General features: G+C 61.9%; 1 protein-coding gene across 4 annotated transcripts in view; it reads right to left on the bottom strand.

Annotated features, from left to right (window-relative positions):
• The window catches only part of COL18A1 (collagen type XVIII alpha 1 chain), a 109157-nt gene that overhangs the window by 4014 nt on the left and 80281 nt on the right, over nucleotides 1–24862 (bottom strand). For 3 of the 4 annotated variants that reach the window (XM_070489020.1, XM_014859766.3, XM_070489018.1), the window contains 31 exons: nucleotides 23692–23868; nucleotides 23323–23349; nucleotides 21969–22031; nucleotides 21780–21866; nucleotides 21333–21386; nucleotides 21078–21236; nucleotides 20117–20179; nucleotides 19163–19189; nucleotides 16799–16939; nucleotides 16125–16187; nucleotides 14801–14827; nucleotides 14043–14078; nucleotides 13330–13401; nucleotides 12935–12970; nucleotides 12518–12607; nucleotides 11828–11857; nucleotides 11725–11751; nucleotides 11377–11439; nucleotides 10964–11038; nucleotides 10059–10085; nucleotides 9785–9838; nucleotides 9371–9445; nucleotides 7755–7823; nucleotides 6932–6974; nucleotides 6295–6357; nucleotides 2573–2616; nucleotides 2144–2266; nucleotides 1397–1550; nucleotides 1244–1317; nucleotides 606–734; nucleotides 124–156 (listed from right to left, as the gene is read on the bottom strand). In XM_070489020.1, coding sequence (XP_070345121.1) covers nucleotides 124–156; nucleotides 606–734; nucleotides 1244–1317; nucleotides 1397–1550; nucleotides 2144–2266; nucleotides 2573–2616; nucleotides 6295–6357; nucleotides 6932–6974; nucleotides 7755–7823; nucleotides 9371–9445; nucleotides 9785–9838; nucleotides 10059–10085; nucleotides 10964–11038; nucleotides 11377–11439; nucleotides 11725–11751; nucleotides 11828–11857; nucleotides 12518–12607; nucleotides 12935–12970; nucleotides 13330–13401; nucleotides 14043–14078; nucleotides 14801–14827; nucleotides 16125–16187; nucleotides 16799–16939; nucleotides 19163–19189; nucleotides 20117–20179; nucleotides 21078–21236; nucleotides 21333–21386; nucleotides 21780–21866; nucleotides 21969–22031; nucleotides 23323–23349; nucleotides 23692–23868 — 2205 coding nt within the window. Of the gene's footprint in view, nucleotides 1–123; nucleotides 157–605; nucleotides 738–1243; nucleotides 1318–1396; nucleotides 1551–2143; nucleotides 2267–2572; nucleotides 2617–6294; nucleotides 6358–6931; nucleotides 6975–7754; nucleotides 7824–9370; nucleotides 9446–9784; nucleotides 9839–10058; nucleotides 10086–10963; nucleotides 11039–11376; nucleotides 11440–11724; nucleotides 11752–11827; nucleotides 11858–12517; nucleotides 12608–12934; nucleotides 12971–13329; nucleotides 13402–14042; nucleotides 14079–14800; nucleotides 14828–16124; nucleotides 16188–16798; nucleotides 16940–19162; nucleotides 19190–20116; nucleotides 20180–21077; nucleotides 21237–21332; nucleotides 21387–21779; nucleotides 21867–21968; nucleotides 22032–23322; nucleotides 23350–23691; nucleotides 23869–24862 lie in introns of all 4 variants that reach the window. The other variant, XM_070489017.1, reaches the window with a different exon arrangement.

Raw genomic sequence — 24862 nt, 5'->3', positions numbered from 1 at the left:
GTCGTCCAGAAACGTGACGCAGCACGCGGACCACCACACTTGCACGCCCTGCGTCCTGGCCGTCCCCGGGGCCTGGGGCGCAGGTCTCCACTGCACGGTCGTGGAGGGACGAAGGATCCTTACCGTCCCGTGGGGGAGGGGCATCCGGGCGTCCAGCTGGAAGAAAACGTGGGGTCAGGCCGGGGCCCCCAGCCCACCACACCCAGACCCAGGCAGCCTGTCCACTCGCCCGCCTGGCCCTCCCCACTGGACACCAGCCGGGCTGCCTCCTAGAGCCTGGCCCACGACGCAGTTAACACATCATCTACTTTAAAAAGCATAAGGGGTCACTTCTCTGTAAACCTAGAATGGCTCAAGCAAACAGTCTACTAATTAAAAGGTTAAGGAAAGAAGGGTGAGGAGAAACGTGGCTGTCACTGCACGGGGCGCCTGCCCAGCAGGACGGTCCTGACTCGGCGAGGCTCGCAGTGGACCCTCTGCGCGCCCCCACCACCCGGGGCTTCCCGCTCTGCCTGCATCTTCTCTGGCATCCCTCATGCCATGAGCGAGGTGGGACGGCCGCAGGCCCCTTCCGTGTGAGGGGAAAGTCTGGCCAGAGAACTCACCAGCACCCTCCGGAACCCGTTCCGGACGCGGACGTACAGCTCCTCCCTCTCGGCTACGAAGATGAGCCAGCCCTCCGGCACCTCGGGCACCTTGTCCAGCATGGTCTGGTACGTGGCCCAGATCCTCACCTGCTGGAAGCCAGGCCCATGGGTCCCGCTGGGCAGAGGCACCCTCGGGCCTCACAGGGGGGCGGTGGTGGGGCACATGGTCCTGACAGGGTGGGGCATCCAGGGGGCCGTGTTGGACATTTCAGGAAGCTGGGTGGGGACACAGACGCCCCCTCGTGAGGGACAGTCCTCAAGACTGAAGTGGGTGCCTTTCTCGTCGGGTGGTCCCCTCCAGGAAGGAGGGGCGTCTTGGCATGAAGTCCCTGAGGTGCCCATGAGCACTGTGGGGGCCTGGGACCTTCTCAGGGGGCCACCCTCCCAGTCTGCCCACCTTAGACCCCGGGCTCCCTGCTTTCCCTTTGGAAACCACGTCTCAGGGCTTCTGTGCACCTGCTCAGGGCAATGCCGGCCTCAGCCGCTGGGGTCCCTGTGGGGTCCAGCAAGGGTCCCTGAGGCAGCCCTCCATGGGTCTCCATGGGGAAGGGCGGGGTGACAGGGAGGTCTAACGGGTTAGGGTGGGCGCTGCTTACCCCTGAGGAGGTGCCCATGGTGCCGGGGGGTCCTGGGGGCCCAGGCGGGCCTGGAGGGCCTGGAACGCTGATGGCTAAGAGAGAAACCAGAGGTGGGACCTGTGGCCCTGGCTGGATGAGGCTGAAGCCCAGGCCCACTCCTGCTTGACTTACTCTGCCTGTAAGGGCCAGGAAAGGAAGGGGGCCCTGGGGGGCCTGGGGGACCAGGGGGTCCGGGAGGCCCCTGGCGTCCTTCATAGCCGATGCCAGGGGGTCCCTGAGGTCCAGGTGGGCCAGGCTGTCCTCGGATGCTCTCTCCCTTAGGACCCTAGGGTGGACGACAAAACACAGAGCATTGTCACCTACGTCCCTCAGGCCCGGGACAAGCAAACTTGAGGGTCTGGGCTGCATCTGCCAAGAGCCCCTGCGGCGAGCACCGCCTCCAAGCCATGGTCACCTCCCCGCCCAGGCCACAGGGCCTAGGATGGGACTCCAGGATAGAGACCTGAGTGGCCCCTGGACAAAGGTGCGGCCCCCCCGGGGGCCCTCGATCCCCTTCCACCCCCCAGACAGAAGCTGGGGCCCACGGTTCCCTGGAATCTTTTAGGACAGACAGTCTCCCTGAGGAGTCTGGTAGAGTTCCGCTGAGGAGGAACAGCGCCCCCAGGCCAGCGAGTCCACCCTGGGAGGACAGGGGCTGAGCCCCTACCCGCCTGCCATATCCCCCCACACAAAGACAAAGAACAGGAAGAGGGCGCCCTTGGGGCCCAGCTCGCAGGCACAGGCTGTGGCCTTGGTGGGCGACCCCATTGGGCTGGACTCGCCCTCGGCTCTGGCCCCAGGGGCCTCTGGGGACACGAGTTCTGACACAGGCCTGGGCCTGGGCAGGCATCTGCAGGGAGGCCCGGGGCCCAGACTTACCGGAATCCCAGGGTAGCCCGGTGGGCCGGGGGGGCCGGGCACACTGGAGCCGAAGAATCCGCCAGCTCCGGGCTCGCCCCTTTCACCTTTCTGCCCGGCAGGCCCTCGGTCACCCTTCTCCCCCTGTGGATGGAAATGCCAGTCAGGGACAGCCCAGCTCTCGTTGCCAGGTGGGGAGGGGCGGGTGCTGACCCCCACAAGCCGGGGTGTAGGCAGGGTATGACAGCCGGAAGCTTCTGGAGCCCAGGCCTGGCAGGCCCTGTGGGACAGGGCTCGGCTTCCCAGCCTCCCACTGCACCAACCAGGTCCCCCAAAACTGAGCCAGGACTGCGCGGATCCTGCGGCCGGTGCCCCGCACGGGGTGGGCAGACAGCTCCGCGGGATGATGGTCTGCACCAGGCTCCCCTGAGGACCAGCGCTGTCACCCACCTTCATTTCAGCCTCCAGCTGGAGGAGGTCCAACGGGAACTGCCCTGCGGGAGGCGAGATTGGGTGAGTGTCCTCACCTCCCCTTCACCACCACCCGCACCTGCCTGTGTCCTCCTTCCCCTCCTGTCGTCGTTTCTGTGTCTCTGGGTAGAGGCTCCACTTATTCCCACCTACTTGCTATTTCTTGATGTTTTGGTTAACGGTGCCTTTTTCTTTCAGTTTTGAGATACAACTGACAAAAAGCACGGCGTGAGTTTAAGGTGTAGCATGACGACTTGACTGACATAGCGTGAAATGATTACCGAGTAAGATGACTTAGCATCTGTCATTTCACATAGGTTTAAAAAAACGGTTTTTTTCTTGTGATGACAGCTTTTAGGATCTACTCTCAGCAACTTTCAAATAGACGATACAGTGCATTATAGTCACCGCGCTGAGCCTGACACCCCCAGGACTCAGTTCTCTAATAACTCACTGGAAGTTTGTACCTTGTGACCCCCCTATACCCCTTGTCCCCACCCCCCACTGCCCACTTCTGGAACTGCCAATCTGATCTCTTTTTCTAAAAGGCGCCTTTTTAAAATTTCATTTCAATTATGACGGGTCACTGATTTCTGTAAAGTGCCCTTGTGACCTTGGCAGATTTACTCCTTAATTCTAACAGTTTATTGGTCGATCCTTTTGGGTTGCTGACATTCAAAAAGCATTGTCTGTGAAAACAGCAGGTCTGTTTCTTCCCTTCCCAAAACACATGCCACGTACTTCTCTCCCCGCCTCCCACCCTGGCTGGGCCTGCACCCCTGGGAGCCCGTGTCCCCCCCTGAGGATGGTAGGTGGGTGTCCAGGCGACACTTGGCAGAGGAGCCCTCTGCCAGCTTCACTTGTGGCATCTCATCCCTCTCAGGCCTGTGAGGGGCATATCAATGTTATCAGCCTTTTCAAAGAACTAACTTTCCATTTTTGTTTTTCCTCGACACTTCTATTATATATGTGGACTTTTTTTTCCATTTACTTCTGATCTTTACTATTTCTTCCCATCTATTTTCTTCAACTAAAGCTGCTATTGGTTTTCTCACCTCTTGAGCTATATGCTTAGAAACGTACACGACATACAGCTGTAATTTTGTAAACGAAGAGTTAAGAAAACCTGTTCTCCTTCCAGGGAGGAAAGTGACCTTGGGCTGACCTTCTCCAGACCCTTCCCCTGGAAACCCGACAAAGGTGGGATGTCAGAGCACTGGGGTGACAAGACCCCCGCTGGGTAGACCTGATGGGGGAGCTGGCACCCCATCAGCCCCACAGAGTTGCAGGGCTGCTGGAGTCCTGTGCCCCCCGCTGGGTAAATGGCCTGGGGGAGCCAGGGTGAAGCCCCGACAGGCGGGAGCCCCAGCTCTGGGCTCTGCCTGGGCTGTTACGGGGGAACTCCACGCCCACCCAGGGCCAGCCCAGCTCACACGCCGTCGCTGCGGCTCCCGTCCCAGGTCCTTTGGCAGAGCTGGGCGACCCAATGCAGAGGCCCCATCAAGTGGGGGTCTCTCGGCTCCAAGGCCACCACGGGCAGCAGAGGGAGGGCTGAGAGCCCTGCAAGCAAGGCCCCTGCTGCCCCCTCACCACCCTCGACGAGTCCAGTCTGGTCATCCTCCAGCTCCAGGCAGGTCTTCTCCGTTCCCACCAGGCAGTGCACTGCTCTCGGGCGTTTCCATGTCCCTCTCTGATGCTGACTTCCCGCTCCTTCCACTGTGGTCAGAGAGCCTGCTCCACATGACCCAGCTCTCCAGAGCCACAGGGACCTGATTTTGGCCCAGCGTGGGCCACGTGGTAGAGATGGCATCTCGGTGTCGGTGCCAGGCGCAGAGGTGCTGGTTGCCACCACGGTTGGGACCCGCCATCTCCCGATGACCTGTTCTTGTGTCTGCTGTTCCATCCCTTACTGACAGCAGGGTTAAAACTCCCTATGAAGAGTGATTTCTGTGTTTTTCCTTTTAGTTCTATCAACTTTACTTTTTATATCTTGGGAGCTATGTCGTTATGTGCAAAGAAACTTAGAATTGCTGTGTTTCCTGCTGGATTTCCTCTTTGATGATTATGAACACTTTCCGATTTCTGGCAACGTCTCCCGCCTTGAGAAACACTTGTCTGATTTCACATGCACACAGGCACACATACACACACACGTGCACAAAGGCACACGTACATGTGTGACCACCTTCCCCAGCTCTCTTCTCACAGAACATCTTCCCTCTCACCTGCGGTCTCATGTCCTCCCGTTTAGGGGTCTCCTGTGAGCACCATATGGTTTGTTTTTTCTCCACTGGCGTATTTGTCTTCAGCAGGAGCATTTCCCTCTTCACGTGTAACGCACTGATTGTACACTTGGGTTTAAATCAGCTATTTTACTCCCTGTTTTCTATTTGTTCCAGCTGTCGTGAACTCCTTTTCTCTCCTTTTTCACCATCTTTGGATCGAGCTTTTTCTCTGCAATTTACCTTCCGATAGGTTGTTAGGTGCACTCTCCCTCCCGCCCTTGGCTCATTCCTGGTGACAAGGTGCCTCCTTGCCTCAGTCCAGTGTCTTCCCTCCAGGGTCTCGGGCCTCCACTGTCCTGCGCGGTGTGGAGCAGAGCAGTGGGGGTGACTCTCCTCTCTGCTGCTCCTCCCTCGCCCCCACCCACGCTCTCTGCTGCGTCACTTCCTTCTCCCCAAAGGGTCTCAGCGTCCCCAACAAGGCAGGTGTGCTGGGAGGGCCTGGCTGCCTGCTGCATTTTCCCCATGAGCGATGTCTTCCCCGCTGCAGAACTCTAAGCGAGCAGTTACTTCCCTCCGACGTTTGGAACCTCTGATGGCCTCCTCTCATTTCTGTGCAGGAATCAGCTGCCATATGAGGCGTCTTTGAATCGTTCCTCATTTTGGAAATCTCTCGGCCGACAGGCCTCCAAATGCTCTTTACCTGGTGCCCCCTCTCTGTGGCGCCTGACAGCAGCCAAGTCCTCACCCTGCAGTGTCTCTGCTCCGTCAGGCTGTCCGTCCTCCTGGAGCTCGCGTGGACTGACCTCCATCCTCCCCTCTCTCGGGCTGTGTCCCGTCTGACAAACTTACACAGGGCCCTCGAGTCCCACGCCGTGGCTTTCAGCCCCAGAATTAAACCCAACTCCTTTCTCCGGGTCCAGCTCTCTGCTGACATCTCCACCATTGTTCACTTTTGAACGTCACTATCACAGCTAAGCCCGAGTCTGGGCGCTCCTTCTTGGTCCTTGTTAAATCCCGGGCCTCAGGGAGCTCGCCCCGTCAGCAAGGTGTGCTTCCACCGCCACCTGGCTCTGACCTGCCCTCGCTCTGGGCAGCAGCCCCCGACTCCTGGAGGCCCCGGCTCTCAGCCAGCTGGCAGTGCCCGGGGTGAGGAGGCGCCTCAGCTCTTGGGGCCCAGCCCTGATCCTCAGTGGGCGGGGTGATGGGACATCCTGCCTGGACATCGCCTTGGCCCTGCTTCCTCCAGGCACCTGTCCTTGCAGTCCCTCGCCCTGGCCCCGAGGCTGTGGGGCCGACCAGGTGGCCCCGAATCAACACCCAGCACCACAGGCCCTGTCAGGGCCCCCTGAGCCTGGAAGGGGCTTCCTTTCTCCGGGAGGGCAGGACGGATGACCAGACACACAGCGAGCATGGAGGACCCACCCACCACGCTTGGTGCCCTGGCCCCGTCAGCCCAGAGCTGCCTAGAGCACTCACCGGGTGGTCCAGGGGGACCCACTTCTCCTTTGTCACCCTTCGGTCCAGAAGGTCCCTGGTGCCCTGGAGGGACAAAGAGCCAAGTGCCCAGTGTCAAATGTGTGACCTCGACCTCGAGGACATTCCCTCCCACCTGCACATGCCCCCGACCCTGGTGAGCACTGTGTACACTAAGGCGGGCCTAGGTCAGGGAAGGGGACGTCACATGGACTTGGGGGCCATCAGAGCAAGAGCTTGTGGACGGCAGAAGCGCTCGGAGGTCCCACCCTGCCCAGCGGTCAGTTCCCGGAGGCCACGTTGCTCCTGTGGGCAGACCAGGCGCTTCCGTGGGTAGGAAAGCCAGATCTGAATTTCGGATGGCAAGTGGGTGGCCATTCAGTGTCTACTCCCATCCACGGTTAGGCTGCCTGGAAGGTCCTGCCTGGAGGAACCAGGAGGCTCAGCAGAGGGGACCATGATCAATCGGGACTGGGGGGCGTGGGCCACGGGGAATTCATGCTGCCTCGGGGATGGAGGAGCCCAGGGTTAGTGGGGAGCTCGAAGTCCTGCAGAACCCCGCAGCCCTGTGAGGGGCCCCCGCCCCAGCTCCGAGCCGAGGCCAGAGAGGAAGAGACCCACCCTCCCCGAGGACCATCACCTGGCAATCCTGGAGGTCCAGGGCGGCCAGACTCCAAAAACGCCTGCAAAGATAGGCCAGAGCTGGCTGCTGAGGGAGATGCTCTAGAGCCAAGGCCACCACCCACCCAGGGGTCTCTGAGCCCTGAGGCCCCAGACCCTGTCTGCAAGGTCACATGGGGAACCCCCTCCCAGACAGGGGTGCAGATAAGGGCAGGGAGAGAACATGGGGTTTGGTGTATGGAGCCGTTGTCCTGATGAGACCGGCCCCTTGTGAGTCATGCCATGTCCCTGAGCATCGTGAAATGGGGGTGTCTGCCCCCCAGGACCACAGGGCTGGGAGCTCTGGGCTTAGACTCCCAGATCAGAGAGCCCTCCCTTCCCCCAGCCTTACTTCCCCCAGCCTTACTTCCCCCAGACAGCGTGTCTTCTAATCAACTGCCCACCAGGTGCAGCACACAGACAGGCAGGCCGGGTCCCCCACCAACCCCTCCCAGAAACACCCACCCCAGGGACATAGAGGCCATGGTTCAGGCTGCCTCTCCCTGGGGGTCAGCTCCTCCATGAGGGTCAGCCCCTCCCTGGGGTCAGCCCTTCCCTCAGGGTCAGCCTCCACCTAGGGGTCAGCCCCTCCCTGGGGGGTCAGCCCTTCCCTGGGGATTAGCCCCTCCCTAGGGGTCAGCCTCTGCCTAGGGGTCAGCCCCTCCCTGGAGGTCAGCCTCCACCTGGGGGTCAGCCGCTACGTGGGGCTCAGTGGTGGGGATGGGAAGGCGGCAGCTCCTCCGAGGAGCAGTGTAGGGAGGAGGGTAGGGAGGCGATGGTACAGCGAGTGATGGGTGACTCACGTTCGTGTCGTAGACAGGAGTCCCAGGAAGGCCTGGGGGCCCTGGGGGCCCCGGGGGGCCAGGCAGACCCTGCATGGGGAGGACAGAAAGTTCTGGTCAGTCATGTTCACAGCCGGGCCATCGACACCAGCCAGGGTGGCAGACTTGGGAGGAGCATCTCTAAAAATCACAATAAAACCAGAAAACTGAATGCGTCTGACAGCATAACCGAGGAAGCGCCCAGTTGGCTCTGTGGTCCCGGGTCCCTGAGGACAGAGCTGTCACCTCCTGCTTCCAGGATAGTCATGCTCAGAATGTCCCTGGGAGATGAGCAAGGGCGTCTGGACTGTATGTGAAGGTGGACACGCCACCCGCATGGCCGTGAACTGGAGACCCTTCCAAGTTCAGCTGCATATTTCCAGGTGAAAGGGCGCCCCAGGAGGCCGCGGCCGGCTTTAGGCTGCGTGCGTGAATGAACCTGCGTGTATCTACTGACTCTCGGAAAGAGAGCAGGTGGCATCAGAAGTACTCAGGCTGAAAGTGACAGCCCACTGAGCACAGGCGGGGGCCGGGGTTCGAAGGCGCCGTTGGGACAAGGCAGGGCGGCAAGCCGTGCTTCTCTCCTGCCGTGCATCACTCTGCGGGACTGGGCACCTTCGCCACCCACCCGCCGCCCTGTGGTCACTCCCCAGGCCACTGTCTCACTGTGGCCGGGGAGGGAGAGGCTGGAGGTAGGACCGGAGCTGGGAGCTTGGGCCCACAGAGGGGCAGGAGGGCACGGAGCCCAGGCCCCTTAGAGGCAGCAACGAGGGGCGTGTGCACGCAGCCACCTCACACCCGCCTTGAACCTCCGGAGCCCGTCTTCCTTCTGACGAGCATGACCTGCTGTTCCAGCGCCCCTTCAGGACTCGGCCAGACGCTGCCCCTGGCTCTTGATCTTTCACATGCTGAGAGCCAGTCTCAGTCCAGAAGAAGCAACGAAGCCTCGAGGAGGAACCAGCAGCGAGGAACAAACCAGAAGAGGAGATGGCCTCAGGACCACGTGTCCCCACAGGCTGGGCTCGCGGAGCAGGAGGGATCGGTCAGGGAGGGCCGGGCGGGGGCCGGGGCCCTGACCCACATCCGACTCACACATCCAGGAGGACACCCATGGCGTGCGGGTCACTGGGCGCCTGGTCGGCTGAGTCAGGGGCAAGTGCTGTCTGGACGGCAGCTGTCTCAGGTAGATGATTAAAAATGCCCCACCCTGCTGACGTGACTGAAACACAACCCATGGCTCCAAAGACGGCAGTTACCGAAAGTTATAAAGTGGTGTCGAAAGACAAGGACCCCCCGAGGCAGGGAGGGGGCCGGCCCAAACCCACGCCGGCCTGGACGCCCTTCCGAGAACAGCATGCTGGGCTTCCGTCCGGGGCCTGGGTTGTATGTGTGTGTGTGTGCGCGTGTGTGCGTGTGCACATGTGCCTGTGTGCACTGTGCACCTGTGTGTGTGGGGGGGTGCTGTGTGTCAGAGGACCAGCACGAAGTGGTCACACCCCAGTGCCACTCCCACAGATGAAGTGCAGGCCCTGAGGACATTCCAGCTGTGCCATTCCAGGGCCCTGAGGACATTCCGGGGCCCCTCGAAAGACACTCACCCTCATACCAAACCTGACGCTGGCGTCTCCCGGCTCCCCTTTCTCCCCTTTCAAGCCGTTCATCCCGGGGCGACCCTGGCACAGAGCACAGTGGTGGGGACAGTTGGCCAGCACTTCGGCCTCGGCTGGTGCCTCGGTCCCCAACCCCAGCCTCACACGCCCCAGCCCTTGGGCCCTGGGGGGCTGGCCCTGCAGCTCCTGCCCCAACCCAGGGCCTCCTTGGGGTGTCTGCTCCTTGGGGTCGAGGGGCCTGTGAGCAGGGCCCAGGAATCCCTCGCCCACGTCCTGGAGAGCTCTGTGCTCAGGCAGGGCTGGCCCCTGGGAGGACAGTGGAGGAGTGGCCATCCATCCCTACTGGGCCCCGTGGCTCTGAGCCCGCTGCCCACACACACCGCACAAGACCCCTGTTCTTACCGGCCGTCCAGGGAAGCCAATCTCTCCCTTGTGTCCAGGCCGTCCGTATGGCCCCTGCAGAGGGGAGGAGCCCCATCTCGGTGAGCAGAGCCTGGTCCCACTGTGGGCCCCGGCCCAGCACCTGCCTGCGCTTTAAAGGTGCAGCTGGGAGGTCAACTCAGGCCGCCCGTGCCCGCTCAGCACCAGGCGCTGACAGGTGCCTCGGGTAGACTCGTGTGACCTTTCAGACGGCAGTACACGTGTGTTCCCTGTGGGAAAGTGGGGGCATACTCACCGGGGGTCCTCGGAAGCCGGGCTCACCCTGAACAGAAAACCAGAAGGCACATCAGGTCACCCCCACTGGGCAACCCTTAGACGGGTCTCACTGCCCATCTGGAGGCCCCAGGGAGCGCCTGAGGCTCTGACAACACCAGGGGAGAGAAGGGCTAGGATTGGGACCTGTGTCCCAGGGGTGCATGGACAGGGTGCACCCTGGGGGCCCGGAAGCTTGGGGGCCCTGCCCGTGCAGTACCCTGGCCGGGGTCACTACAGGGCCCCACCTCACATGTGACGCCGGGCAGTACAAGCAGAGAGCTCTCTGGGCCTGGGGACCCAGGGAGTCATGGCCCATCCCCAAACAATCCTGGGAAGCTGGGGACCCCCTGCAGGCCTGCCCCCAACGGCCACCCGACCCAGGTCCAGCTCCCCCCCAGGACACTCCCCAGGGGCTGTCTGGGGGGGCCACTTGCCGGGAGGGGAGACCCCAGTCACACTGCTGGGAGGGGAGACCCTCAAGAGGCCCGCAGCTGACCTCAGCCACACTCGGCTCCCTCCTGAGGAGGGAGGTCGAGACCCCACCCCCAGCAGTGGTGCCCCCAGAAGAGGCCAGAGGCACCTGGACAGCACAGGGCCAGGCTGCTCCCACTGGGCAAAGCCTGGGAGCCCACAGCCATGGCTCCCCGAGTGCCCTCAGTGGCAGAGGCCGACCAGGGGCCGTGTGGGCTCCAGGGGACCTTGAGGACCCTCCCAGTGCGGCTGCGAGAGGGGAACAGACAGGGAAGGTTCCAGAACCCTGCTAAAGACAGTCTCTTACATGGGGTCAGGAGCCACCCCCTCTCAGGAAGACAAACGCTCTGTGCTGCCCCCATGGCCCCCTGCCCACAGGAGGGACGAGAAACAAGGCCCAAGGGACCGCCTCACCTTGGCTCCTTTCTGGGAGGCGGTCAGCACTCCACCATCGGGGCCAAAGACTGCACCCGGCTCACCCTTCTCGCCCTGGAAGAGTAGGAGGAGTGGGGCCTTGCACCCACCATGGCGAGGCCCCACCTCAGGGCTCCAATGGGAGGCCCCGGCATGTGGTGAGGGGGACCCCTCTCAGGGGCTCTGTGATCGGGGGTCTCAGCCCAGAGCCTCCAGAGAAGTGACCACAAGGAGAGCCCACGTTGGAATCCATCACACACTCCAGGTCACAGCTCCCCACATGGGACATCTGCAGGTCAGCCGTGGGGGCACCCAGGTCCCCCCCAGCCCGGAGGGGTCACCTGGGTGAACAAGGACTGCCCCTCAGTGTCACAGAGGGGGCTGTTCCTGTAGACGGGGCCTGAACCCCTCACCTTGGGTCCTGGGAGGCCCTGCTGGCCTTTGGAGCCCAGGTCTCCCTTCGGCCCGGCTGGTCCCTGCGGGGAGACAGGCAGGAATGAGGGGCCATAGCAGTGACCCCACCTCTGCAATGGCTGAGCATGCCCACTCCCAGCATGGCTGCCTGGACAGCGCCCTCCCTGAGGTCCTGACCAGTTATGGCCCGAGGAGGGCCTGCCCCACCCCCACCCCCACCCGAGACCCCAGACCCCGGGGGCTTCTGCTCCAGTGCCAGGAGCCTCTCAGCCTCTCGGGTGCCCACCAGTGCTGGGCTTGCCAGGGGCTCCCGGTCAGGGCAGGGGCGAGGCCACAAGGTGACTTACGGGAAAGCCAGCAAACCCGGGGCGGCCCTGCGGGAGAGAGTGACAGCATCAGCTCAGGCGGACGCAACGGGCACGCGCAGCTCCCCGACAGGATGGCACCTACCTCGGGTCCCGGCACGCTGGCCACTGCTCTCTATGTGTAAGTCGGCAGAAACACAAAATCATGAAAAAGAAAGGAAAACCACATTTGCAATTAAAATCCCACTTGTGTGCCACCATCACAAGATCAGCAACACGACACCAGGAACTAGATGTGAAGGAAACTTTTCTTTCAACTGTCTTTCCGGCTCCTGCCTCAAGCTCCTCAGATAGAAGAGAAGCTGCTCCTGCACCGTAGAAGCTTGCGGTGACCCTGGGACCGGGGACCAGTCCCCCACCTCCCTGTGCTGTGTGCAAAGGGCCAGAGGGGAGAGGGCACCTGGAAAGCCCGGCTCGATGACCGAGATGCCTATAAGACTCAGCAGAGAGGGAGGTTTCTCTGTTCACAGTTTCTGCTACAGAATTTCCGATTCTCTCTAGACACCCAAGCATGCATCCTTCTTCTCTTTTAAATAATGAAAAAGTCTCAGCAGAAGGAGACACGGTCTCTAGTTCTGAATGAACCAGCAGACTAGAAACCCCAGTGTCTGTGGGAGTCACACTACACGGGGAAGGCTCGCGGCCCTGACCCATGGGCTCCCAGTCCCACTGGAGTCAGAGTGTGGCCCGAGGCCATCAGGACTGGGCCTGCACCAGCCGGAACCAGTGCTGGGGGTCCAGGCAGAGTGCGTGCCCACCCATGCAGTGTCCTTACGTCCTGCTCCGACACGTAGACGACAGGCCCTGGGGGTCCAGGGGGTCCAGGGAGGCCTGGCTGCCCCACTCCGTCCTTCCCTGGGTCGCCCTGGAAGAGAAGCCAGTGTCCAGCACTTGGATTGATTCCAGGGGGTGCACTGTGATGGTAGCTCTGGCAGGGACCCCCAAGCCCACGCAGGACTCGGAAGGGGATCCCGGAGCCCAGGAGTGAGCAGGTGCTCAGGGCTGAGGACCGCGGCCCTGAGAGCTTCTGCCCCAGGCAGGGCAGGCTCCGAGCCGGGGGCCCTGCACACCAGCCCTGAGACCGCCCCAGACCTGAGGGTCTCCGCCCCAAGTCTCCAAGGCCTTGTGGGTGGCGTGGGGTGGAGGGCAGCCCGCCTCCCAGCCTGTGGCCCCAGCCCATCCCCCCACTCACTTTCTCTCCCTGGGTCCCTTTTTCTCCTTTTGGCCCCTGTGGAGACAGGAGGGAAATGGTCATGACAAAGAGAACACCAGCCTCCTCCCCTAAGACCCGGCACCACAGAGACCGGCTCTGGACGAGGACGTGGAGAGCTCCTCCTCCTCCTCCAACCAAATGGGGCCCGAGGGGGGCAGGGGGCTGGGGGGGGAGCCGGGCAACTGTAGGAAACCCCCTCAGACAGCTGGGACCTCCACTCACGTCCCACGGAGCCGGGGTCTCCGGGCCCCTTGGGGTACAGAGAACTGGGCCAGAGACCCCCGGAGACCACACTGAGGTGCCAGCCCTCACCCAGGCACGGCTCCTTTGGGGGTGCCACCCCAAACAGCCCCGGGCCCAGGGCGGTCACTCACCTGGGCTCCAGCCGCGCCCTCTCTGCCGGGGAGGCCGGGGAACCCGGGACCTCCATCTGCTCCGACTTCTCCCTGCAACGGACACAAGGAGGGGACCACATGTCAGCCCACGGCCACGAGGCACAGCACCCGGGGAGGTGACCAGGCTGGGGTTTCCGTCGGTGACTAGCTCACTCCCCTGAGGGCAATTCAACCTGATTACAAGTGTGTGCTTAGGGGGCTGTGGAGGGGAGGAGGGGCCGGGGGCAGGGGGCAGTCAGACAAATTATGCGGCTCCTGCAAGTTACTCGATGGAGCCAGGAGGAGGACTGGGGGGTGGGTGCCCTGTGGGAAGGGGGATGGCTGAGGGGAGAGAGTGTCTTGCAGGAGGGGAGCAGGTGCCCTGGGGGGGTGCCCAGAGGAGGTGGGTGTCCTGGGAGGTGCTCTGGGGGGTCCCCTTTGGAACAAGCATGTCAAATTCTGAGGAATAAAGTCAGGGCCGACACGACACAGGAAGGACCAGAGGAGGGGGGCTGGCCTGGAACGGAGCTTGGTCCCGGGGAAGGCCTCCGAGCTCAAGGCCATGCTGGGCCTCAGGGATGAGCCCAGTCCTGATGGGGCCGAGGGAGCCACAGCCCAGTCAAGGGTTCTGGCCTCAGCCTGGGGACCCCCTGCCCCTCAGACCAAGGCTGGTCAAGACCACCCATTTCCTGACCCTAAGGAAAGGTCCTTACCTTGGTGCCCGGTGGCCCAGCTGGTCCAGGATCCCCCTAAAGTGGATAAGAGGCTCTGTGAGTGCAGTGTGCAGGCCAGCCCACCACAAGGCCACCCCTCCTCTTGGAGGAGGGAAGGAAAGGGTCCCCCCGCTCAGAGGGCCAGTCTCATCCTAACGGTACGCAGCCTGGACTTTTCTGGAAATTGCCCCACACCTTCCATCATTTCACTCCAAGAAGCTGTTCCACAGAGATGACTTCATTTTTAACAACTTAAGAAATCTACTAAGTTGGTCCTTCTAAAAACTCAACCTTTTGAAATGTCTCAAAGTTTTTGCAAATCAGAGCAAAACTCCAAAAGGAGCAGGTGCAACGGCAGCAGCTGATCCTACGTGGACCCCGCGCACCTTGAACCCGAGGTGGTCCCACCCGCCCTTGCCACCAGGGGTCAGGGGGCTGGTGTCCTCCAGGGGCAGGGAGAAAAGCCAGGCGGCGGGAAGATGCGGGAGGCTGCCCCCGAGGGTAGGGGGTCCCCCCTAAGCCCTTGTACCCCCAAGTCAGAAAACACTTCAGACACGTGAAGCCAGGGGTCACGATTCCCGGAGCCTCAGAAGACGGGTGGGCGCCACTCCAAGACCCGCAGGCTCTGGGCAGTGGTGCCCGCTCCCCGTTAGGCTTCCCTGCATTTTGCAAACTCCCCTCGAGGAACTCGGGCCCTGAAGCGGTCAGTCCCAGCTAGGAGGGAGGGTGCAGCCTGGGCTGATGGCCCTCTCACTGACCTTGACTCCAGGCAGGCCGGGCAGTCCCTGTGCGGGCAGAGAAGGAGAAGCCCCATTAGTGCAGCGCTGGCCCCACGGGGGACCTCTCTCCCCAAAGAAAACAAGCCTCCCCCATGCTCAAAGCTCTGACTGAAAAGGGAAGAGCCTCGAGTTTGTCAACAGGAGCCAGCACAGCCCTGAAATCCCATGAGAGGGTGGCCTGTCTTCGCACCACCTAGAGCCCCAGAGACGTCACTCGAACCACCTGAGCGGGAGTCACCCCAGCTGGCGCCTTCAGCACAACACCAATAAACCTGCACTTTATTCAACTGAAAATGCATGCACCTGAGCAGACAGGATGCTGCCCAGGGCCCTGGCTGGTCTAGCCACACTGTGACCCCCGAAGTCTCCATCACCTCTAAGGTCGTGAAACAGCCTGCCGACCCCTCCAGAGGTCAAGGGGCACTGCAGCTGTGTACTTGGGCCTAGAACCCTAAAAAGAGGACCCGTGCCCCCTGACCTCGCTGCTGTCGCCCACAGGGTCCTCCCCTCCTTCACATCACGGTGACAACAATTCTGTCACTTTTGGCTCACATGTCACCTGACGCCAAGTGCCACTGCCACAAACCAAGATCTTTAAATATACGAAAGGAGGGCACTAACTTAAAACGGGGGACCCATCCTCGCTTACTACAGAGTTGGTTTCTGCCCAGTGAAAATTCTCGTTAACGGTGCTGAGAATAGGAATCTGTCCCACTGCGCACTCCTGCCGGGCGGACTCCCAGGGGTCAAGCTGGACACTGGTTGAAGGTCGCCCCCAAGTGTCCCGGGCAGGGGCTGTGACGGCCCAGGGGCTCCTGAAGGAGGGAGCGCTGGCTCCACGGCCACGCGGGGCAGCTGCCTGGCCCAGGGACGTGCCCCTCACGTCTGTCTCGTCTAAGCCCCAGTTACTTCGTGACACCAGTGGCTTCAGCTGACCCCCATCCCAACCAGGGCACACGTCCACAGCACGCCAGGCGGGACTCATAGGAACGCCCCATGTCATTTAGCCAGAACTCTACTCGGCAAAAGTCTGTTACTTCCTAAAATTAGAGCTATGAGAGAACTCAACGACTGATATTCCCCTAAAAGACTCATCTTTCAGGGCCCATCCTGCCCCACGTCATTTATCTCGACCACCAGAGGCACTGCGCCATTTTGAAGACTCGATTCTATTCTCTGGGGCCCCCAGGATGGACAGGGCCCTCGACTCAGGCGGCCTTGCCGGCTCTGCAGGGCTGCGCCCAGTCCACTCGGGCCAGCCCCGGGGATGCACCCCTGACCAGGCCCAGCTCGCGGGCAGTACCTGTGGCCCGTCAGCACCTCGCGCTGTCGACCAGAAGGGTCCCCCGGAGCCTTCCATGTCATCCTGGAGGAGAACCCACGAGGGACACTCAGATCTGCGTCTCTTCTTGAAGGAAGAGATCGCTCCCTGAGGCTGGCCACTGGCCCGAGGTGGACACCCGGCCACACTGAGCGGGGCGGACTCCAAGGGCTGGGGTCGCCTGGAAGTGACCATGCTTCGTCCTCAGTAAGAACGGTCTGCTGCCTGCAGGGCCCTGTGGGGTGGGGTGGCCCCCACTTGGCCTCTCTTGGGTTCAGGTTCCTTACACCTGGTCTGAGCTGCACTGGGGGCCTGGCCACACAATGCTGTTTAGTTTCCGTTTGTCCCCTTTGAGCATCACGCACGGGACATGATCCCTGAGCAGTGACCGTTTGCAGATGTGGGCCGGCTGCTCCCTCCCAGTGCCCTTGGCTCCACCAGGGGGCACTGTCCAGGAAGAGACGCGGTCAGGAGACACGGCCGGGCCGTAAATACCCTGTGGTCAGTGCGCTCTGCAGCCACTCCGCCACGGGGCCAGGGACAAGCCCAGGTGGAGGGAAGACGCCGGTCTGGCTGCTGCTCGGAAGTGCCAGTCAGGGTGGGGTGCCCCGAGGGAGCTGTGGGCTTTCTGGGGGCCAGGAGCAGTCGGTACTCACAAACCCTGCGGCGAGTCCTGGTCCCGGGGGCCCGGGGAGCCCGGGGGGCCCTGGAGGCCCCGGCGGCCCAGCTGGTCCGGGGGGTCCTGCCAAGCCATTCTCGCCAGGAGCGCCAATGGGGCCGGGGTCTCCCTTGCTTCCCTGCACAGCGGGGAGAGGGGATGTCACCACTCTCGGCCACCAGGGTGTTGGCTAAACCCCAGTGCGCCCACGTTTCCCTACGATGCTTCTTACAGATCTGAAAAGCCAAAGACCCTACATTCCAGGAGGCACGCAAACCCCACAGCACCCGCTTTCCATCCGACTTTAAGAAACGATTTCATCCACTTAAAAGAAAACAACTGAGCGAGAACCACAGATGCAGGCACCTGACACACGTTCCAGGGGAGCTCAGTGCTGGTGGTTTGGGGCACACTGTGCACGGAGAGCACACGGGGCCCAGGCTTCCCGACGAAGGGATGGAGAGCAAGAGGGGAGGAGACAGGAGGGCCGAGAGTGAGTCGGGGGCTGCCAGGACCCTGTTACCACCAGAGGGTGGGGTCAGAGTGGGCACCAAGGCCTCAGGGAGGAGCGGGAGGGCCGGGAGGCGTGCGACATGGGGCTCTAGTCCCACGAGCGTCTGTGACACACAGCCCAGACAGCCTGGCCGCTCAGAGTTCGAGGGTCCCCAGGGCCCAGCCCAGTGTGTGGGAGGAGGGGACACAGGGACGTGCGGCAGGCAGGCCATCTGCAGAGGGCTCAGCTCCACGCAGGGACAGCCCTGAGGCCAGGGTCCACCTACCCATCGGCCCAGCCCCACCCCTTCGAGGCCACCTAACCTCCCTGAGCCTCAGGCTCCTGGTCTGTAAAGGACCAGTTTTCTACCAGGCTGTCGGGGGCACTGAGGCCACTGGCCGGTAGGGAGGGCAGGAACGGGACCCGCTGCCCTGTTCCAACAGCAAGTCCATCTGGACGGAGTGCCACCATCCCACGGCCTGGGCAGCGCCCACCACAGTCTCTCCTCCCGGGGCCTCCTGGAACCTCTCTCCACTTGGACCCCACAGCCAGTGCCACGCCCTCCTCGGCCCCTCCAGTGGGAGTCCCCTCGCTGCCCCCACACCCGTCCTCTGCAGGCGCCCCATCTTCCATTGCCACCTCCCCGAGGGAGCGTCTCTGTTACCTCTTGGCTCCACTTCCACCTGTTTTTATCTAACAGACATCTAACATCCCCTTCGCCCGAGGGCGAGTTTGACCAGAATCTTGGTCGGGATCCCAGCCTTCCATCCTGTTATCGTGTTTAACATCTCACCTAATTTCTGATCTTTAACAAGTTAAGGTTCCTACAAGACAGTTGGTTCTCTGAAACCTCTCTCTAGTCTCTTTTTTTTTCTTCAGTTTGCTACTCAGTTTTTAACTGGGTTGGAGGGGTCTGGAATTCTTACTGAAGTTACTCGAGCTTCTTCTACGCCTGACTCATCTTCGCATCTCAAGATCTATGCTGGCGTTTGGGATCTGACCATGAACGTTCACTCGCTTCCACGGCCGGGACCTGGTCTCGTCTCCGATGCCTGATTTTGTTCCCGCTGTCCCCTCTCCCTCGTTTTAAACCTCATCAAGTAGGATCCCTGGCTGATCCCCGAAGCCTGTACCTACACGAGTGTGTGCATATGTTTACACTCACACGTTTCTACTCTGCACCTCGTCTCTTCCTCGAGGCCCCTCCTGACCGTCTCATCCATCGTCGCCTCTCCCTCCCTTTCTCCCCACGGCGTTTTCCTAGTGGACCCCAAGCCTGGAGCTGTGCCACCAGCTTCTGTCAGTGACGCCCCTGTCACTTGCTGGGGAAGCTTCTGGTTAGTGCTCAGCAGGTGTGGCCCTGGGGAGCTGGATTCTCCAAAGGGACCCCGGGGCTGGCTGTGGGGGGGCTGGCACAGACCCAGCAGTGAGGCCCAGCCCTGGGATGGCCTCCTAGGACCAACTCTTGTGTGAGAGTATTAAGGACCCCCTCTGGGGCCCCCGGCAGCACCCCAATGTCTGGCATCCTTCTCCCTCCTCCTAAAGCCCCTGGGGAGCCACTTTATAGTGTAAGTTTTCACTGGGAGTTTGTTTCCAAAGGGGTCGTCAGCTTCTAAGCACATCTGGTCTCATTTCATCCGCAGACCAGGACTCGAGTGGAAGGGACCATGCAGGACAAACGGGATGCCCGCCGCCAGCACTGGTGGGGCGGACGGAGCCGGGGCTGCAGGCCTGACCCCACCATCAGGCCCAGGAGAGCTGGCTCCCTCGGCCGCCAGCGCCCACCCTGCCCGGCCCCCTCCCAAGGGCGCTTCCACCCAGCGGTGGATCCCATCTGGAAGAGCGCAGACCCAGGCAACCTGTCTGTACCTTAGGTCCTGGGGGGCCGGCTTCACCCTGCGGGAGAGACAGAATAATTAGCACAAGTCAGACCAACATGCAGCCAGCGAGAGAACAGCAAGCAGCGCTCCACTCATTCTACCCCACCCCGGGAGGTCTGGTTTATGCTGACTGAATCGTCTCGGATTTTCCTCCCTCCGGGTCTAGGAGCCCGGATGCCTGAGCGCCACTCCTGGAAGACACAAGTCTCAACTCAGAGTGTCTCCTCTTGGCCCCAGGGCAACTCTGTGGTCCCCGCCATCACCCGTTTCAGGAGGAGACGAAGGCCTGGGGAGGCCTGGGGTGAGGGGTCAGGACTGACCAGCTGCCAGGCGCCAACGCTTCCCTCAGGGAGTCTTTGAGCTCAGTTGGCACCAGAGACGAGCTCTGGGCACAGGAGAGGTCCCTTAAATACCCCCTCCGCTCAGCCCAGACAGCCAGGGGCTCCCGGAAAGTTTCAGGGGGGCATCGTCTCCCAACGGTTGCAGAGCACCTCCCAGCCATTCACTGAGAAACCTCGTGGAGACCACAGGGCCGTCAGAGCCTGTGCAGCCTCGAAACTTTCTCCATTATCAATGTAAGAGAAATTGAAACTCGAAAAACATTTCTAAGTCAGGAGAAGAATCATTCTCCAAAAAACCCGCTAGTCCAACCATCGTGAAGCAGCAGGGACGAGGTCCTGGCTCCTTCACGCGCCCTAGCCGGCTGCGTTCCCAGCGACTTCAGGAGACCGAGGCCCCGGCCGTGGGCCCGTGACTGCAGCGGCCGGTGACGGCCGGATGTGGAGCAAAGCCACCACAGCCTCAGGCGTCACCACACTTGTGGCATTCCTCCTCCACGAAGTCACCAGGACCATGTCCGCAAATATCTGGGGCTGGGTCACTCTCTGGCCACACCACGTGGCACCTGGTCACCTCCACCCCTGGCGCTGGGGAAGTGACTTACGAGGCTGCCTTTCTGGCCGGTCCCTCCTGGCCGCCCGTCTCTTCCTGGAGGCCCTGGGGGTCCCTGTGGGGAGAAGGGCAGAGTGTGGGGCCATGTGGGATTCAGGGGCTGAGAAGGATCCTGGGTTAGCAGACGACCACCTGGGTGTCCACTCATTTCCAGAGACCTGAGGACACCGGAACGTTCCCCAGACACGGCCCAGAGTCCCGGCTCACAGGAGACCCGCTCATGGGAACGCGGTCGAGAGCTCAGACGGCTCTGCTCAGGTGTTTAATTTCTTCCCTTTCCTTTTTTAAGACGTTTTTGAGTTGCTGATCAAATTGGGGAGGATGAGAAGGGCCGCCAGACCCCGTGCTGAGGGGGGCCGCCTCACTCGCTGCTGTGGGGACTTGCCACACTGGGGGGCAGGCCGTCAGTGGGACGACCCCACACTCTCACTGGATGGTACATCCGCGGCACGTCACCCAGTGAAAACCAGGCCACACGCACCTGGTTCACGTGGCCCGATTACAGCGGCCACACCTGTGGGCACCCGCCAGGCCACTGTGTCCCCAGTGCTGGGTGCAGGGGGCCGCCAGGGCTCTGAGGCAGGGCCGTGACAGTGAGTCAGCTAAATGTGGGCTCCTCAAGGCCCCAGGGGCCTCCGGGCAGTGGGACCCACCCCCGACCCTGTCAGAATCATTCCCAGAGTCAGCCTGTGGGAGGTCAGCCAACCCACTGAAGGCCAGAGAGGGCTGGGGCGCTACGCGTGGTCACCCAGCCGTCAGCCTTGCAGGTTCCTCCCCACCCTGGGGCCAGAGCCAGGAGCCCCCTCCTTGCCAGGATTCAGGGAGCGGTGGTCAGGACAGGGGAGTCCAGAGGTGGGGGCCTTGTGCTCAGACAGGGGAGAGGCCCCACGCTGGGTGTTCACCCCCTATTCGTGGCTGAATCCCAGAGGGGACAAGGCGGGGGCAGGCCTTACCGGGGGTCCGGGGAGCCCGGGGGGCCCCTGGCGCCCAGGCACGCCGGGGAGGCCTGCAGGTCCTGGGACGTCTGAGCTGTTCATACCGAAGCGGCCTGGCTCTCCAGGCAGGCCTGGGACGCCAGGAGGCCCGGGGGGGCCGGGGAAGCCTCGTGGGCCCTGGAGACGGCAAACACAGAGGGTCAGGCCCACAGAAGCCACCAGGGCCGCCTCCCCGGGCCTCGTCCACTGGCCGCTGGGCCAAGGGATACTCACCCGGAGGGTCTCCAGGTCGCCGCCGAAGCCGGACCCCTCCATGTCAATGAAGGTCTGAGGGGGAGAGCAGGGACATGTCCCCAGGGGCCCAGACCCCTGGACCGGCTGGCCCACATCCCCCCCGCAGCCCGCTCGCCCCACGAAGGGTTGCACCCTGAGCGCCGCTCGAGCCACCAATGGTTCAAGACGCTGACGACGGGAAGAGGAGAGAGTGCACGCGGCTCCCCGCTGAGAGAGACTGCAGGGACTCCTGCCTAACCTGCAGCCCACAGCCCGTCCGGCCGCCTGTCCCCCCAAGGCAGAAGCTGGTGCCCTGGGCCTGGACGCCCTCCCGTGGCCGGCCCCGGATCTGAGGAGCAAGGCGTTAGGAAGCCAAGCACGAGACAGGACAGGAAGGCCCCTCCCACCTCCCGGGCTGGTGGGCCGATCCCTACAGGCAAGACTCACCAGCTTGTCAGATCTGAATGAGGGTCCTGGTGGTCCTGGAGGCCCTTGGGGTCCTGGGGGTCCTCTTGGCCCAACCCCAGGATCCCCCTGGGAACACAAGACAACGTGTCACACCAGGGTACGCGGCTCCCGCTGGGGGTCGGGGTCCAGACTAGCGCCCGCCCCAGACCCAGCCAGGCTGACTCTCACCTTCTCACCCTTGGGGCCCACGTCTCCTGGGGTCCCCGGGAAGCCCTGCGGCCCAGTGTCGCCCTGGAAGACAGAGGTCATGTAGCTCAGTCAGGGAGGAGGCACCTCTATCCTGTCCCCGTTCGAGCCGCCACCAACACGTGGCTTTGTGCTCTAAGTGTGCAGCACGGAGCAGACGGAGCCAAGCCCTCAAGGGTCATGGGAGGAAATCGGGAGGCCCCCGGCCCCAAGTCAGGGCCAAGGGTGCACAGCTCCAGCCTCAGGGACCCCCAGGGCTCTCCACAGGGGCCCATCTTAGAAACAGCACCTGGGAGAGTCCACACAGGGGTGACAACGGCATCCCCAGAGATGTCCTTGCCAGAGCGAGTGCACTGTCCCTCACGTGTGTGCATATGTGCCTGGTGTGTGCCGGGTGGGGAAGTGGGCAGGGGGCCCTCAAGGCCTAAAGGACCCTCACTGTGTCTGAACATCCACGTTCACATGGAAGACCCCACAGGCTTTGTCAGACTTGAAAACTCCAGTGCAGCTGTCAAAGCTAGCTTGTCGATGGAGTCATGCGGATCCTGGACTCACGTGCACACACACGCACATGCACATAGGCATACACGGCATACACACGCACATAGGCACACACAGCAACGTGCATACACACATGCACGCACACAACCCGCCCCGTGGGAGCCCCCTGGACTGAGCACTGGCTACCTTCCTCACTCATGGATGACAGTCTGACTGCAGAGCTGTCAGCTACGAAGGTGAGTGAATGGTCACTCTGTTGTCACTGTGACAGCCCCTCGGGCCCGAGTCCAGGGTTGACCATGGACAACCCCTCCCACCTCCTCTGTTACCATTGGTCAGGTCTGGTGGTTCCCAAATCTTTATTTGTGACTCACTTGTGTCATTGTATCGTGTTTCTTGGAAACAGAATTTCTTGACTTAAAAATCCAAACTAAGTGTTTTAAGACAGCAGCTCTCCACCTACTGAAACCACGACAACCCCCGCTGACACCGCCACACCTTGCTTCTCTGTAGTCGTGCCCTGTCCACCTCCCCTCTCGGGGCAGGTTCTTGTCTCCTCTGTCACGTGTTTTTTCCACCAAGAGTTTGGCAGCTGTACCCTTTATTTCTTTTTTCTCCTAGCTGTCAGCCTGAATGTCCCAATGCACATGCATAACTCTATTTTTCCATCGACACTGAGACTTATATTTTCTTAACAAAAGTGAAATTGCATTTTCACAATGGCTCCATCACGAAACCCCTTCGCTTTGCTGAGTGTAGAGTGTGGGGCAGAGGCCTGAGGGTCTGACACCGACGCCAGAGACAACACCCGGCTCGGAGAGAAACGCAGACTTACAGGTTTGCCATCTTCACCGGGATCCCCCTGAAATGTGCAAGAGAAACCATTAGGAGTGGAATCACAACCCATCCGCACCCTGATCTGGACATGGACACGGACCCCTGCAGATCTGGACGCCCACATTCTCCGTGTGCAGGTGAAGGCCTCCCCGCCAATGCACTGCAGCCTCCATCCGCGGCCGGCTGGCCCTGAGCTGGCCCTGCCTGACACCCTCCCGCTCCCCCACAGACAGGAAGTAGGGGGCCGTCCTGGGGTCTCCAGGGTCCCAAGGGCCTGCTGCTCTGCCACATCAGCCACAGTCGCACCCTCTCCTGTCCTGCCCAAGTCCCCCACCCCCAGCTTGACCGAGGGGAGACACATACTCACCGGTTCACCGTCCCTTCCGGGGGCACCATCCTTCCCTGGGGGCCCTGGGGGCCCCGGGGGTCCCTGTGGCCCAGGGATAGGCTGTGCATCGGGGCTGTGCATGGCCGGGCCTGCAGGACCCTGGGGACCGACTGGACCAGGCAGGCCAGGCTCCCCCTTCTGCCCCTTGAGGCCTCCCTGGGGATGAAGAGAAGACAGTGCAGGCTGGGGGACCACACACGCTCGCCTGCACGCCCGCAGCTGCGCCCTCCTGAGCCCTGGGCTGGGCTCGGTGTCACACAGGGGACACAGAGTGGACACACAGAGGACATGCATGGTGGAGTGGACACACAGTGGACGTGCACGGTGGAGTAGACACATGGAGGACATGTATGGTAGAGTGGACACACGGAGGACATGCAGGGTGGAGTGGACACACAGTGGACGTGCATGGTGGGGTGGACACATGGAGGACATGCACGGTGGAGTGGACAAACAGTGGACGTGCACGGTGGAGTAGACACAGTGGACGTGCACGGTGGAGTGGACACACATGGACGTGCACGGTGGAGTGGACACACGGAGGACGTGCACAGTGGAGTGGACCCACGGAGGACGTGCAGGGTGGAGTGGACACACGGACGACGTGCAGGGTGGAGTGGTCACACGGAAGACATGCACGGTGGAGTGGACGCACGGTGGAGTGGACACAGTGGACGTGCATGGTGGAGCAGACACACAGCGGAGTGGACACACGGAGGACGTGCACAGTGGAGTGGATACACGGAGACGTGCAGGGTGGAGGTGACACACAGTGGATGTGCACGGTGGGGTGGACACACGGTGGAATGGACACATGGAAGACGTGCACGGTGGAGTGGACACACGGTGGACGTGCAGGGTGGAGTGGACACACGGAGGACGTGCAAGGTGGAGTTGACACACGATGGATGTGCAGGGTGCAGTGGACACACGGAGGACGTGCAGGGTGGAGTGGACACATAGTGGAGTGGATACATGGAGGACGTGCAGGGTGGAGTGGACACACGGAGGACATGCACAGTGGAATGGACACACAGAGGACATGCATGGTGGACACAGAGGGCCAGGCACAGCAGCACTGACACCTACAGGGCTCTGCCCATGTGCCAGTCGGATCACGGGTTCCTCGTGTTGCCAGCCAAGGAGCCAC

Source organism: Equus asinus, chromosome 18 (genome assembly GCF_041296235.1).
Source record: "Equus asinus isolate D_3611 breed Donkey chromosome 18, EquAss-T2T_v2, whole genome shotgun sequence".
NCBI classification, from domain to species: Eukaryota; Metazoa; Chordata; class Mammalia; order Perissodactyla; family Equidae; genus Equus; species Equus asinus.
The sequence above is the reverse complement of the archived record's forward strand: the minus strand, read 5'-3'. Positions and strand labels throughout refer to the sequence as shown.